The 14,146-nt window shown below is 51.8% G+C and overlaps 1 protein-coding gene across 1 annotated transcript; it reads right to left on the reverse strand.

Annotated features, from left to right (window-relative positions):
- Positions 1-9,519: 9,519 nt before the first annotated feature.
- On the reverse strand, positions 9,520-13,341 carry TIGD3 (tigger transposable element derived 3). Its single transcript, XM_037146467.2, has 2 exons — positions 12,416-13,341; positions 9,520-11,545 (listed from the first exon to the last, which is right to left on the reverse strand). Exon 2 carries the CDS (start codon positions 11,527-11,529, stop codon positions 10,114-10,116), a length of 1,416 nt encoding a protein of 471 aa, XP_037002362.2. The 5' UTR covers positions 11,530-11,545; positions 12,416-13,341; the 3' UTR covers positions 9,520-10,113.
- Between the last annotated feature and the right edge of the window lie 805 nt (positions 13,342-14,146).

A 14,146-nucleotide genomic window follows, 5' to 3' on the forward strand; every position in this document is an offset into this window, starting at 1 on the left:
AGTTGGCGATAAAGCCTAGCAGTGTCTGTACCTGCTGAGTGTCCTGACCTGGTCTGAGACCAGCCTGTGCCCGAGCCTGGTGATCTGCATGCCCAGACTCCCCGCGGTCCCTGGCACTCCCTGTGAAACCGGGCATTCTGAGTCGCTGCCGAGGGAGGAGACGGCCTCGCTCAGTCAGTGCTCGGCCAGTCCCAGGTTACACGGCTGCCACAGCACACAACTTGCCCCGATGTGTCTGCGCACCAAACTCTCAGCTTTCCCTGGGGACAGTGACAGTCACCCATAAGTCACCTGAGTTCACAGTCACCCGGGTAGGCCTGCCAGCCTCAGTCCTGACCTGCGCTCCTGAGCTGTCCTTCACCGGATCATGGGCCGCAGGCCGCAGGGGGCACTCCACATCTTTCTGCCTTCTCCCATCGTCGCAATGCGGCCCCAGGGCATGTAGCCACAGAGCCAGGCCGTGTGTGCCAGCCTCGCTGGCACCTGCATGGGGCCCTGCATCGGGCCGCGCGTCTGGGGTCTTGCTGGAGAAACGTGTGATGTGGCACATTGCCCATCGCTTGCTTTCAAGGAACTCCCTCACTGTCGGCTGAAGTGGTGATGGGCGGGACTACTGAGGATGCAGTGGGCGCCCCGCCAGCCCCAAACCTGCGAGACTGCTGCTTTCGGACGTCTCTTTGCTGCGACAGTTTGGCCCTCACCCTCACTCACAGAGTGGTCGCGGCAGTCCCGGTGTGGCCTGTGGGGGGGGGCAGCGCTGTCAGCACCTCCTGGAGCTGGTGAGCCCCGAGTCCCGGGCACCACCGGGACTGAGTGAATCAGACTGCCTGAGGCTGCGGCCCGGCACCCTGTGCTGTGCGATGCAGAACTCTCCCGAGGCCCGTGTGCACACTGCGCCGTGTTCTGGCTGGGGCAGTGTGTGGCTGGGAGGGGCCACGAGCCTGCGTGTGAGAGGGGAGGCAGCTCTACAGCCCGGGGCAAGAGGGGTCAAGAGTCAGGGCAGTGCTCTGAAGTTTTCCGTCTCTCGCCCATCACCAGTTAGCAAGGGAATGAAATACAAAACCCCTTTTTTGGTTTCGTTTAAATTGAATCCCTTTTGGGGTATTTCATTGAATCTCACCCATAAGCCTGCCTTTGCACTGTCTGGGCACACGCTTCTGTTTTCTCTCTCCAGTCCTCTTGGGAGGCAGATGCTGCCTGGAGCTACCCTACTGCCAGCTCGCGTTAGAACCAGAGAGCGTGGTGGGCCTCACCGTCCCCCCACTAGTCCAGTTGCAGGGCGGCGCTGCAGCGAGGGTAGGGTTAAACTTGGCTGAGCAGTGAGAAAGCAGGTCACTCCTTCTGAGGCCTCAGGAGGCCCCAGGGCAGGAGGTTGGAGGGAGGCTGGAAAGACAAACAAAGTCAGTCAGGAAATGACTGACTGGAGCATAAGTTTACTGATGTTTTTGTAGAGGGATAGGAAGGGAGAGAGAGAGAAAAAAAACATCCACGTGACAGAGAAACGTCAACCCCAAACTACGCTTCAATGGAGCCCCCTGGCCAGGGCATGACTGAAGACATATATATATTTATTTCAATATATTTTATTGATGATGCCATTACAGTTGTTCTATTTCCCCCCTTCATTCTCCTCCACCCTGCACACCCCTCCCCCACCATTCCCCCCCTTTAGTTTATGACCACATGTCTCAAGTTCTTTAGATTCTATATTTCCCCTATTATTCTTGCCCTCCCCCCTATTTTCTACCTACCGTCTATGCTACTTATTTTCCATAACTTCTCCCCCCTTCTCCTTCTCCCACTCCCCTGTTGCTAACCCTCCATTTGATCTTCATTTCTATGGTTCTGCTCCTGATCTAGCTGTCCTCTTAATTTGCTTTTGTTTTAGGTGTGGTTGTTGATAACTGTGAGTTTGCTGTCCTTTCACTGTTCATCTTTTTTATCTTCTTTTTCTTAGGTAAGTCTCTTTAACATTTCATATAATAAGGGCTTGGTGATGATGAACTCCTTGAATTTGATCTTATCTAAGAAGCACTTTATCTGCCCTTCCATTCTAAATGAAAGCTTTGCTGGATAGAGTAAACTTGGATGTAGGTCCTTGCCTTTCATAACTTGGAATACCTCTTTCCAGCCCCTTCTTCCCTGTAAGGTCTCTTTTGAGAAATCTGCTGACAGTCTGATGGGAACTCTTTTGTAGGTGACTGTCCCCTTAGCTCTTGCTGCTTCTAGGATTCTCTCCTTCCTTTTAATCTTGGCTAATGTAATGATGATGTGCCTTGGTGTGTTCCTCCTTGGGTCCACCTTCTTTGGGACTCTCTGAGCTTCCTGGATTTCCTGGAAGTCTATTGCCTTTGCCAGATGGGGGAAGTTCTCCTTTATTATTTGTTCAGATATCTTTTTCACTTGTTGCTTTTCCTCTTCCCCTTCTGGTACCCCTATAATTCAGATGTTGGAACATTTAAAGATGTCCTGAAGGTTCCCAAGCCTCTCATTTTTTTGAATTCTTGTTTCTGCATCCTTTTCTGTTTGATCATTTTTTTCCTCCTTCTGGTCCATCCCTTTGATTTGAGTCCCAGTTTCCTTTCCATTACTATTGGTTTCCTGTGCATTTCCCTTCATTTCAATTAGTTTAGCCTTCATATGTTCCTCTAATTTGTGACTAAAATCAACCAGTTCTGTGAGCATCCTGATCACCAGTGTTTTGAACTGTGCATCTGAAAATTTGGCTATTTCTTCATCGCTTAGACTTATCAGCTCTGGGGCTCTGAGTTGTTCTTGAGCCATGTTTTGATCTGTTCATGCCTGTTACGTATGAGGAGTGGAGCCTTAGTTGTTCACCAGGGCGGGGCCACCCAGGTTGCTGGTTTGTGACGCTGTATGTGGGGGCGGGTCAGAGAGGGACAATAGTGGTCCCCTCTGCTGCTTCCCGCCACTGGGGCCTGCGTGGTCTGTCTCACTGCTTGTTCCTTCACCGGTTTATCTGCTCTCGAATGTGTGACCGTGGTCAGCCCTTAATGAGTCCACCGCCTTGCACCCTCAGTGGGTCCGCCCACTACTCCACACCTGGGATCCACCCACGGCTGCTGACGCACCTGGGTTGTGCACCCAGGTCAGTCCAGTGGATCTTTCCTGCCCGACCCCGCTCTGCTGCTGGCCCTGCCCCTCTTACCAGTTTGGCCAAAGGGTTCGTTGTTGTCAGACTTCCGTATAGTTCAATTTTCTGTGGTTTGGCTGCATTTTTGTTGCTAAAACCTCGTTGTTTTTAAACTTGGTTGTGCAAGAAGGTACAGTGCTTCCACCTACGCCTTCATCTTGGCGGAAGTCCTGAAGATATATTTTTAAAGATTTTATTTATTTATAGAGAGGGAGGAAGGGAGGGAGAAAGAGCAGGAGAGAAACATCAATGCATGGTTGCTTCTCATGTGCCCCCTATTGGGGACCTGGCCTGCAACCCAGGAATGTGCTCTGACTGAGAATCGAACTGGTGACCTTTTGGTTTGCAGGCCAGCACTCAGTCCACTGAGCCACACCAGCCAGGGCTGAAGATATTTTTAAAAGCTAGATGTTTTCACATCAGCAGTCTCTCACAATGTGCGTGTTAAATTCCTGCAGGAATGAACACATGTCATCAGAGGTCATTACTGTTCTTGAGACCCATTTAGACAGAAGGAATCTCTGAGGACGAGGGAACAGCCAATGAGCTGCTCTGAGGTTGAAGGCGGGGCCGGTGCCTGAGGGTTGCGTGTAACGTTCAGCTGTTTCTCATCCGACCTGCGTTGTCCAACATCATATGCACCCATTTTCACAGTGGTGGTCACAGGAGGAGAGATTACAGGGGACTAACCTATGTGTGTAGTGACACTAAGGCCGCACATGCAGGTGAAGGGGCAATGACAGACTGGGGTGACTCTGGCATGGATCACTCCTGCCAGACTCACTAAACAGACGAGTTTAGTTTCATTAAGAGAAGTCACTCTTAACTGGCGCCTCCAGACTGACCACTGTCCTGAGCTGCGGTTGCAGACTGCCGACTCCGGTCCCAGGGCCTTGCGCATCCCGAAGACACCTGCCCAGGTGTCTCAAAGAGGCTTCCCCTCTCCCCTCCTCTTGCTTCAAAGGAGTCTCCAATTCCTGTGGTCCAGCTCCCAGAGCTTGCTGGGACCCACTCCCTTCTTTCCAGTACTAACTCGGGCATATCTCAGAGATGTTTCAGCCTTGGTTCGACCACTGAGATGCAGTGACTATCACAACAAAGGGAGTCATGTGAGCGTTTTGGTTTCCAGTGCATACAAAAGTTGTTTATGTGATACAGTAGTCTACTGTGGGCAACAATAGCGTGTGCCTAAAAAAAATGCACATGACTTAATTTAAAATACCTTCTTGCCTTGGCTGGTGTAGCTCAGTGGACTGAGCGCCAGCCTGTCAACCAGAGGGTCACCAGTTCGATTCCCAGTCAGGGCACATGCCTGGGTTATGGGCCAGGTTCCCAGTTGGGGGCACGTGAGAGGCAACCACACACTGATGTTTCTCTCCCTCTCTTTCCCCCTCCCTTTCTCTAAAAATAAATAAATAAAAATAAAATCTCACCAAAAAATATCTTCTTGCTAAAAAATACTGACCATCATGGGAGCCTTCAGCAAGCCATAACCTTTTTGCCGGTGGAGGGCCTCATCTGCAGTTGTAAAAAGTACAACATCTGCGAAGCACATGAAATGCAGTAAAGCGAGGTGTGCCTGCACAACAGCCTTGGTTCTGCCCTGAATTTGGACAAATAACTTTTTCAAATGCATTTCTGATCGTGTTACCATACTCCTCTTGCCCCTTTGATGGCTTCCCATTACTCTGGGGAATCAGGGCAAGCTCCTTCCACAGCCTCCAAGGCCCCAGGACATTCACCTTCTCGCGGTTCCTTAAGCATGCAAGCTTCCCTCCCACCACAGGACATTTGCACCTGTTGCTCTCCCTGCCTGTGCACTTCCCACTCATCCTTCAGCTCTTAGCTCAGTATCACTTCCTCAGTGAAACCTTCTGCAGCCCCTCTGTCTAGCTCAGGTTCCTTTGGCATAGATGCACCTGGAGGGCTCGTTAGACTACAGATCGCTGAGTCCCGCCTGAATCTCAGATTCAGTAGGTTTGCGGCGGGTCTGAGCATGGGCGTTTCACTAAGGTCCCGGATGCTGTGGGGCACAGTTTGAGAACTACTGGCTTGGGCTTTCATGTCATCCCCCTTGTGGTCTGTAATTATAGACTCTCATTTGGGTGGCTCTTTGATTATAATCGTCTCTCCTCTAAACTATGGGCTCCATGAAGCAGAGAACTTGACTCTTTTTGCTCATCATCAATCATACTCTAACTGGCATACAGAGGTGCTCAATAAAGTTTTGAACAAATGAATGAATGAATGAATGAATGCAAGAAAACTGGTCTTCCTGACTTCCCCTCTGTCACGCTGGTGCTCTAGACTTTATGTAGAGCGCTCCTATCAACAAGTAACTAGACTCTAGATCCAATACAACAGACACAATTTAAGAACCATTTGTGGAGAGAGCCATGTGGTTTTGGGAAGAGTGAGGACCCACTCTTGGTGAGGTGAAAAAGAGAGCCACGTGGTTTTGGCAGGGTGCAGACCTGCTCTTTCCCAGGTGAAAGGGAAAACCACAAAGCTTTGCCAGAATGGAGATCCCTGCAGCCAGGTGAAGAAGAAAGACATGCGCTTTTGGTGGAGTGCGGACCCCTGCAGCTTTGATAGAAGGGGCCCACACAGCCTGGGGGTGCTCCCTTTGGCCGCGTGGCCTGGGAAGCAGGAGAGACTTTGCCTGGAAAAATGGGTACAAAGAACTCTTGCCAGTGGACTATGAGAAGGTGCCACATAACTTTGGATTAACTGGAGATCCTGCCTGAACAGCGACACAGCTGACAGTGCCAGCGACCTGAAACACAGACATGTGCTTCTTTTCCTGAGATACGGTACCCCAAATTAGGGCAGGGGGAGAAGGCAGCGCTGCAGGCATCTGCGGTTATCCTAAAGGACTTTGATATTTTTATGGGGACATCGGGTTACTACTTTAAGTCTGTACAGCTTTAAATAAACTTTTCCTTTCTTTTTCACACACACACACACACACACACACACCCATTTGTAACTTTGCAAATAGTAAGGGAACTCCCTGAGGACCCCTTCAAGACAAGACAGTGAGTGCAATCAGGTTGTCTCTACAGCTTCCCTTAAAGCAAATTCTAACACCATGACCTGGAAGATTAAAGAACCACCTCTAGTCCAGAAGACTAGGAAGACCTTGAGTCCTGGCTGAACCCAAGTCTCGTACATTGTCAAGATCTTGGAAGGGGCTGCATCTTTAGTAAAAGTGTAGACCAGAAAATCTCTCCTAACCAGTAAAGGAAACCTACAAAGAAATCTGCCTTTCTCCCTGTGGCGGAAAGAAATTAAGAATAAGATCCACTCCCCTGTGAACCAGGAACCAACCACATATATGCCTGCTCACGAGGCCCCCGTTTGGGCCTGGATTCGTTCCTCCCAGAAATTAATTTATCATGGTGTTAGCGCCCCCTCGTGCCTCACAGGAGTAACTACATTCTTTTCTAACGAAGAGCACCCTAAATCAGAATCTTCAGGTTTTCCGGAGATTCAGAGCAACCAATTAAAAAAAAATCCCACAACAAAAATTACCAGACCTTCCTGGAAAAATGCCACCATAAACTAAAGCATCAGTAAAAAAAAAAGAAGAAGCAACAGATTTAGCCCCCCCCCAAGCATTTCAGATATTAGAATGATCAGATCCAGAATGTGAAATAACCACGCAAAAATATTTAAATACATAAAGGAATTAAAGGAGAAGAAACAAAACAGCATAAAAATAATTACATATATTTGAGAAAAAACAAAAAGTTGTCACAGCTGAAAAGAAGTGGAAGGCAGATGATAAGAAACTACTCCAAGTGCACTGCAGAGATGTAGGAAGAACGGGACCCGTCTTTCTGCCTGTTGGGCTCCCTGCATCCAGTCCATCATCTTCTCAAGACTGAGGATGACAGTGCCATCTGCCATATGTGCAGTGGTTAAGATAGTGCCTGGCAAGCAGAAAACACTGTGCAAATGCAAATGAATTTGTTTAATCCTCACGATTGACCTGGATCGCCAGCCACTTGCTACTTCTCTCTAGTCCGTGCGCATCTAGAAACAGGGACTGTATCTTGTTCAGTTTTGCTGCCCTGGAGCCTTGCACGCCTTCTGAACGTAGAGGGTGTTATATGCTTGTAAAGAAACTGAAATAATGTAAATAAAATTTTTTGGCCATCTCTTACTTTGCATGTGGAAATACCTGCAAAAATTGGTAGGACTGCCCGGCCTTGATTTTTAAAAAAGAGCCGACCTGTTGGGAATAGTTCTCGTCATTCCTCTCCCCATCACACCTTATGCCCACCCAGGAGGAAGCCCCGCCCACTCCATAGATTCTGAACTTGATTTCCTGGTTCCCACTTTTGCTGCTCCCCAGCTCCCATGTTTTTCACGTAGCAACTAAAATTAGATTTTTAAAAACATAAAACATATCTTGTTCCTCCTTTATCTAAATCTCCCACCACCCCCAAAATAACTTCCCATCTCACTCAGAATGAAATGTAAATTCCGCCGGCCCAAAGGCCCCGCCCACCTCTGCCCCCTCATCCTCTCCTCGGCCCTCTTGCACTTGCAGCCCCAAGCATGTCTTTCTGCTTCTCAAGCTTGTCGTTTCTGACCTTAGACATGGCACCCGCTGTTCCTTGGCAGGGGACACTCTTCCTTTGGTAGTGTTTCCTTCTTAATTTGCACGATTTAGCGCAAACGGCATGTCCCTGAACCCCCTCTCAAAGTCGCTCCTGGTGGCATCGTCTTTTCACCTCACTCATCAGAACCTAAAATCCCGCGGTTATTTCTGCACCTGGGCATCTGTAGCTCCCTCTACTAGGAGGTAAGGGATCCGCTCTGTCTTGTTTGGCATGAGCTTAGGGTCCTAGAACACAGCCTGCCCAGCAAGCAAGACTTGAATGAGCCACCAAAGTCACCTGCACCTAGGCAAAGTGTGGTATGTGGTAACAATGCAAGGAAGGGGCGGCGGGGGAGGGGAAGCTCTGGGAAGAAGTCAGTGATAAAACCTGCTTCTGCCTAACAGGAATATGACACCCGAGACAGAGAGCTCATCTGTCCCCTCTACGTTACTTTGGTCAGGCCTTTAGAGTTATATAATTTTGGTTTTCACATTTAAGAATAGATGTCAGAACTGGAATGATTTCAGAAAAAGGACAATTTAAACGACTGCGGGCTAGGAAAAACAGAATCCGGGAGGGAAGGCTAAATGATTTGGGATCTTAGGCTAGAAAAGGCAGGCCAGCCGGTAGCTTCAGGGCTGTTTAAAATTGAGTCGTCCTCATTGCCCAGCTGCCGGATGTTGAGGTGGTCAGTCAGGGCAAGTCACGCAGCCTTTATTCCCTTACTGTGACAATGCAAGCAAGTGGCAGAGAGTCACCACCTCCCCAGGGTTCCAGTTTCCTCAGTAGACCAGCACCGGGCGAGGGTCAGATGACAGGCAGACCAGGGACTGTCTCACTGTCAGAAACCCCTGCCTCTTGATGGGCTGTGGACTGGGGGAGAGAGAGTGAGAAGGGCTAGGAATAAAAGGGCTTTGACTGGTCAAAGTGGAGAGAGCGTCTCAGCGGGGGCACCTAGGAAGTGCTTGCGTGGTGTCCCCTGGAAGGAGGTGCCTGAGCTCTGAATGCAGGTAGCCACTGGGCTGCCGTGAGTGGCCTGAGTCCTTGACAGCTATGCCCTCCACGGAACTGCACGCTCGGGCTTGTGGCTGCCTGTGGTCGGCCTGAACACACAGGATTTTGGTCTAGAGCCATGATTCTCACCAGTCAGAGTCTGTCTGTGCCCAAAGCCCACATCCTTCCAGGTAAAACCATCCTCATGCTCCCATGTTCTGGCTCAGGCTTCACCATCCCTAAACCAGTCGGAGTCTCTCTGCCATCTTTGATTTACCTTCCACATCTCCGTTTTCTAGAACCCCACAAATGACCTGTCATTCTCTGGCTAAAACCTTTTGGGGTGCTTCACCACCAAACTTGGAGGTCTAATGGCTCCTCCAGCTCCTGGGGCCTCCTCGTGGCTCTGGTGAGAATGCCTGACTCAGCACCTGCCACTCCTGGACCTGGACTATGCTTCCCACCCCTGTCTGTTCTTCAAGCTGCAACTCAAAACTCACCTCCTCCAGGGGTCTCCCAGGCTCTACAGGGCCATAGCGCTTTGCACATAATCACACTCCACTGTCATTGTCTGCAAGATCCTGCCCAGCAGGGACCTCATCTTTGCAACCTTGTCACACAGGCCTTGCTGAAAAGATGTTGTGGAATGATCAAGTGAATGACAGGAAAAACAACCAACCAAAAAACAAAACAAAAACCAAAACCAATGACTATTCCAAGTTCTGGTTCTTTTCTGTTTCCCCAGTAAGTCCCTAGCCCGCCCCCTCCCACTGATACCTCCTCCCCTCCCGCAACCTGAGAGCTACGTTAGCAGAGCAGCAAGGGGTATGGAGCAGTGTCTGAGATCCTGGCAGCTGAGGAGGCGTCCCGGACCCTGGGAGTCCTTCCTGCTGGCATTCTGTAAGAGGAGGGTCCCTGTGGTCACCTGCAGACAGCTCCGGACAGCTGTGTGGTGGCCACCCTCAGCCATCAAGTTAAAAAGCTGAGTTGAAACCATCTACCCTTTCCCTCTGAAAATTACACCCTGGCCTCTTTTCTGATTAAAAACTTTATTTTCAGAAGCAGAACTGTTTTTAACAGAGTTCAAGACACTGACCTGTCTGCGAAGCCCAAATTTCACCTACCCAAGTCCCAGCCTCCCTGGAGGTCCAGAAACTACCGAGCCGAGCCTCACTTCGGTTGCCCTTCCCTGGGCTCCGATAACTTAGACTTGTTCTCCTGACTTGTCCCACTTCTACACCATTCACAAAAGCCCCATTTCCACTGGAAAGAGACAAGCTTCCCACCTGCCTTCTGTGACAGGGCGTTTCCACGGGAAACACACAGGAGGGGGCTCTGGCGAGGAGCAGGCACCCTTCACAGGCAGCAGAGTCGCTCAACCTCCTCCTCACAGGCATAGAATTTTTCAAATAGCTCAGGGGAGGTGCCATTGCACTCAAACCACCTCCGAAGTGTGCCCAGGGCCCGGAGGACGTCGGCTCTGGTGGGCAGGGGCTCGCAGCCATCCTCCCCAGCCCCCTCCTCGTCTTTGGTACCCATCTCCTCTTTGCACACCCCAGATGTGGCCTCCTCACCCTCCAGGTCCACAAAGCGGGAGAATTCATCAAAGCTCAGCCCACCAGGGACAGGCAGCATCTCAGAGGCTTTGTCCGAGGACAGGGGCATTTCGCAGGGAGCTGGCCCTTCCTGAAGGAAGCTGCTTACAATGAACTGGGGAGGCACCTTAGCCCAGGCTGCCGCTGCCATGTGCAGCACGTCCAGCACTGTGATGCCTGCCCCAGCCTCGGCCAGCGACATGCCGGCCCTCTTGCTCTGGACAGCTGCCAGCTTGCCCAACAGACGGTGCCGGTAATGGGCCTTAAAGGCCCGGATCACAGAGCTGGGCAGAGAAGGTGTGGCGCTAGTGGTGGAAAGAGGCAGGAGCCTCACATGGCAGAGCCCAGGCAGGCCTGCCAATTCCTCCATCACTTGGGCAGCCAGCAACAAGGCTACCTGCCGGCCCTGCCTCCCCATGTCCCAGTCAAACTGTGCCAGCCACTCTGACCAGGGGGTGCCCACTTCAGGGTGGTAGGAGGCAGGCAGAGCCTCACTGCTGACCCCAAAGAAGCAGCTGGGTGCAGCCTGGAGCCCACTAACCAGTACCCGCCGCTTCTCTGTGCCCCTGCTATTGGCACACAGCAACACCTGCACTTGATCACCTGCACCTACTCTGCCGGGCACTGCTCGACACAGCAAGGGCACTTCAGCACAGCCAAACACATCCTCCGGGGAGAAGTCTTTCAGGGAGAGAGGCAGCTGAGTCTGGGACGTGAGGCCTGGGGGAGGTGGCTCAGGGGGGAACAGAGGTGCTAGTACATGGCGGGTCCCAAAGCCCACATTGTTTCGGCGTTTCCAGCGGACCAACCAGCCAATGCTGGGCACAAAATCCTGGCCCAAGATGTCGGCCAGCTCCCTGGCTTTGTGGAGCAGCATGGGTCCCGTCACATCCCAGGCCTTGGCCCGGGCGATGTGGTACCAGCAAAGCAGAGCCTCATCGATGCCGCTGTACTTGGACTCCCGCTTGCGCTTACGCTCGTGGTTGGCGGTGCCGCTGCACCAGTCTGCCAGCAGCTTCTCCTTGTTCTTGCAGATGCGTGAGATCTGGGGCTGGGAGACCCGGAAGCGCCGGGCCACCTCTGACTGGGACATCTTGGACTCATCCAGGAGTTCCAGCACCTGGATCTTCTCGGCCAGGGATAGAGCGTGAAGCTTCTTCTTGCTGCTCAGCTCCATGGTTTCTCCAGGGCACCTGTAGGGGAGAAAACAGTGACAAGGGGTCAAAGCACTGAGGCCACCTGGCACAGGAGAGGAGCACTGTGAGGAAGAGACTCTATGAGCAAAGGGACATCAGCTGGTATGTGGGGGAAACCATGGGGCACAGGATCACCTGGGGAGGGTGAAGAGGGCTGCGCTGAAAGAGGAAGGGAAATGGCTAGACCTGCCGGGAGGAATGCCAGAACAGAGCTGGAGGGGAGGTGGCTCACTGGTCAGAAGGAGAAGGGAGTTTGGGCAGGACTTTGGTATAGTTGGGGGAGACTACGAATAGAGCTGAGGGGACAGCTGCATAGACAGCAAAAGAGTTTAGATGGGGCAGGACATGAGGCTGGGGCTGAGTGGCGCTGGCTAGGGATAATCAGGGCTCCAGGAGAAGAAAAGGGATGACGACCTGGGTTGGATTTAGATGAAGCTCTTAGAAGATGGGGTGGTGGGGTGGATGGACGAACAGAGTCGAGGCAACTGGTGTACGGAAGACAAAGAAGGATGGGGCCTGAAGGAGCAAATCTAATTTGGCGCTGGGTTCTCAGGAGGTAAAGGGGGGCAGGGTTCAGGTTTAGAGCGTAAATGGGAGCACAAGGCCTAGAGAGCAGGTGCACAAGCGACAGGGGACAAGAAGGGTGAGGAGACCATGGGTAGCATGAGGGTGTCTCTAGCAGGTAAGGTGGTTGTCTGGGACGGGTATCAGGGTGCAGGCAAGAGCGCCGGGGACCCAGGCAGGCCAGGAGCCAGGCTCCACAACCTGGTGGGCTTCTGTCTCTCTAGACGCGGGGTCGTCCTTGGGGTGGACCCGGGAGTTTCCCGCCGGGCCTCCCCGCCTTGCGGCCTTCTGTTCTGCACCCACCTCAGGCGCTCGTCCCGCAGCTCCCGCCCTGCCTTGGCCTGTCTCCCGAGTCCCGGTCCAGGCGGCAAAGGGAGAGTAGGGGAGAGACCGGCGCCAGGACCCGAAGGGCAGAGCGGGCCGAGGGGCTGCGCTGACGGAGGGCGGCGGGTGCGCGCACAGCAGAACACCAAGCGCGCCTCCCACTCCGGGCTCTCTCCCGGCTGGGAACCTACGGTGCAGCCGCTGGGCTTCCACCTTGCGCCTTAGACCAATCATATTGGCCCTCAGCAGATAGGTCCCGCCCCCACCTAAGCCCCATTGGACATCGCAGAAGGGGCGGTTCGTCAAGCCCCCTGGGAGGCGGGGCTTCCAGCGCGGGAGCCGTGTTAGACCCAGAACTAGGCCGGAGTCTGAGCGGCGCCCCTAGCACTTGAAGACCCAAGCCTCGGGGCAGCGTGAGGACCAGAGAGCAGATTTGGTGTCCCAAGACCTTTCTGGTCTCAGCTTCCTCATTTACCAAATAGGGTTAATGCCCCTCACGAAGTGGTTTTGAGAAAATGGAATCAAGCAGTTATGCTACACAAAATACCTTACCACGGAGAGCTTGGCCTCCACTCGCAACCTGGCTATGGAGAAACTGGGGCCAGTTCTGATTAAGGGTGAGTAAGGACTAATTTTTACCAGTTTGGTAACAGAATGCAAGTTTGGCTTACAAAGCCAACACTGGAGAGGCAGGTGCTGGTGTAAAGGAAAGTGGATTCAGGTGTTGGCAACCTGGAAGATGAGGGACTCTCGTCTGGAAGCCTCTCTCAGCAGCTCATGCGTCCTGCCTTAGTTTACACAGGAAAACCGAGAGAATGGGGAAACTAAGGAACTGCGACGTACAGTTTTGCAGCTCCACTCTTGGGTGGCTTCAATGTTACCTCCTGCGTGCATGCGTCATCATTCGCAGTGGTTCTGATGCTCGCCCAGTTCCTTGTGGTCAAGGCCATTTCTTGGTTAACCAGGAGCTGCAACTGCTGATGTCTATAAAATACTTACAAGGGAAGCTTCAATCATGAATCATGAAACTTCTATGAATTTGTTAGTACAGCCTATTCTGTAATTACCATGTGATTAGTACATTGTTTACTTCAATCACTGTTATAATTTTGATATCCGTTGGCAAGATTCATTTCTAAACCGAAGATGCAATAATCACTCCCTTTCTTAGTGACCTTCAGTTCTATCTGTTGTATGCAATCACATGCAAACGTCTCAGCCTGGGGTCCACGGCTCCCAGCTCCCAATTTCACCTGCTTCCCCACCTCACTTCATTCATCCCCTCACAGCTCTGACTGGAAGACCTGACCAAGGATCTGAGTCCCCACCTCTCCACCTTCCCCACAGGCTTCCCTCCCCACTGAGTCCTGCCCCCATTGGCCTTTTGTTCCATCTGAATCCCACTTCCTGCAAACCCTTTCCAAATTTCTTCCCATTCGTGCCTAATATTCTCATCTTTACGTTTCTTTTCTGGCCCTTGGACTACTCAGCCACAAAGGATCATTGCTTTACTCCCTGCACCTGTCCTACTTCCGTGTGGAAGCATGAGGACGGAGGCTGCCTTCTTTTCCTAATTCCAACCCACAGAAAAGCTTAAAGATACTTTGAGGGTTCATACCTGATTTAAAATATTTTTAAAAATTTTAGTAACTTCAACACACACTTATGCGGGATACATTAAGATCCACTGTGGAAGTTGTCAATGTTGGC

Source organism: Artibeus jamaicensis, unplaced genomic scaffold (genome assembly GCF_021234435.1).
Source record: "Artibeus jamaicensis isolate MK-2021 breed Jamaican fruit bat unplaced genomic scaffold, CSHL_Jam_final scaffold_614, whole genome shotgun sequence".
NCBI classification, from domain to species: Eukaryota; Metazoa; Chordata; class Mammalia; order Chiroptera; family Phyllostomidae; genus Artibeus; species Artibeus jamaicensis.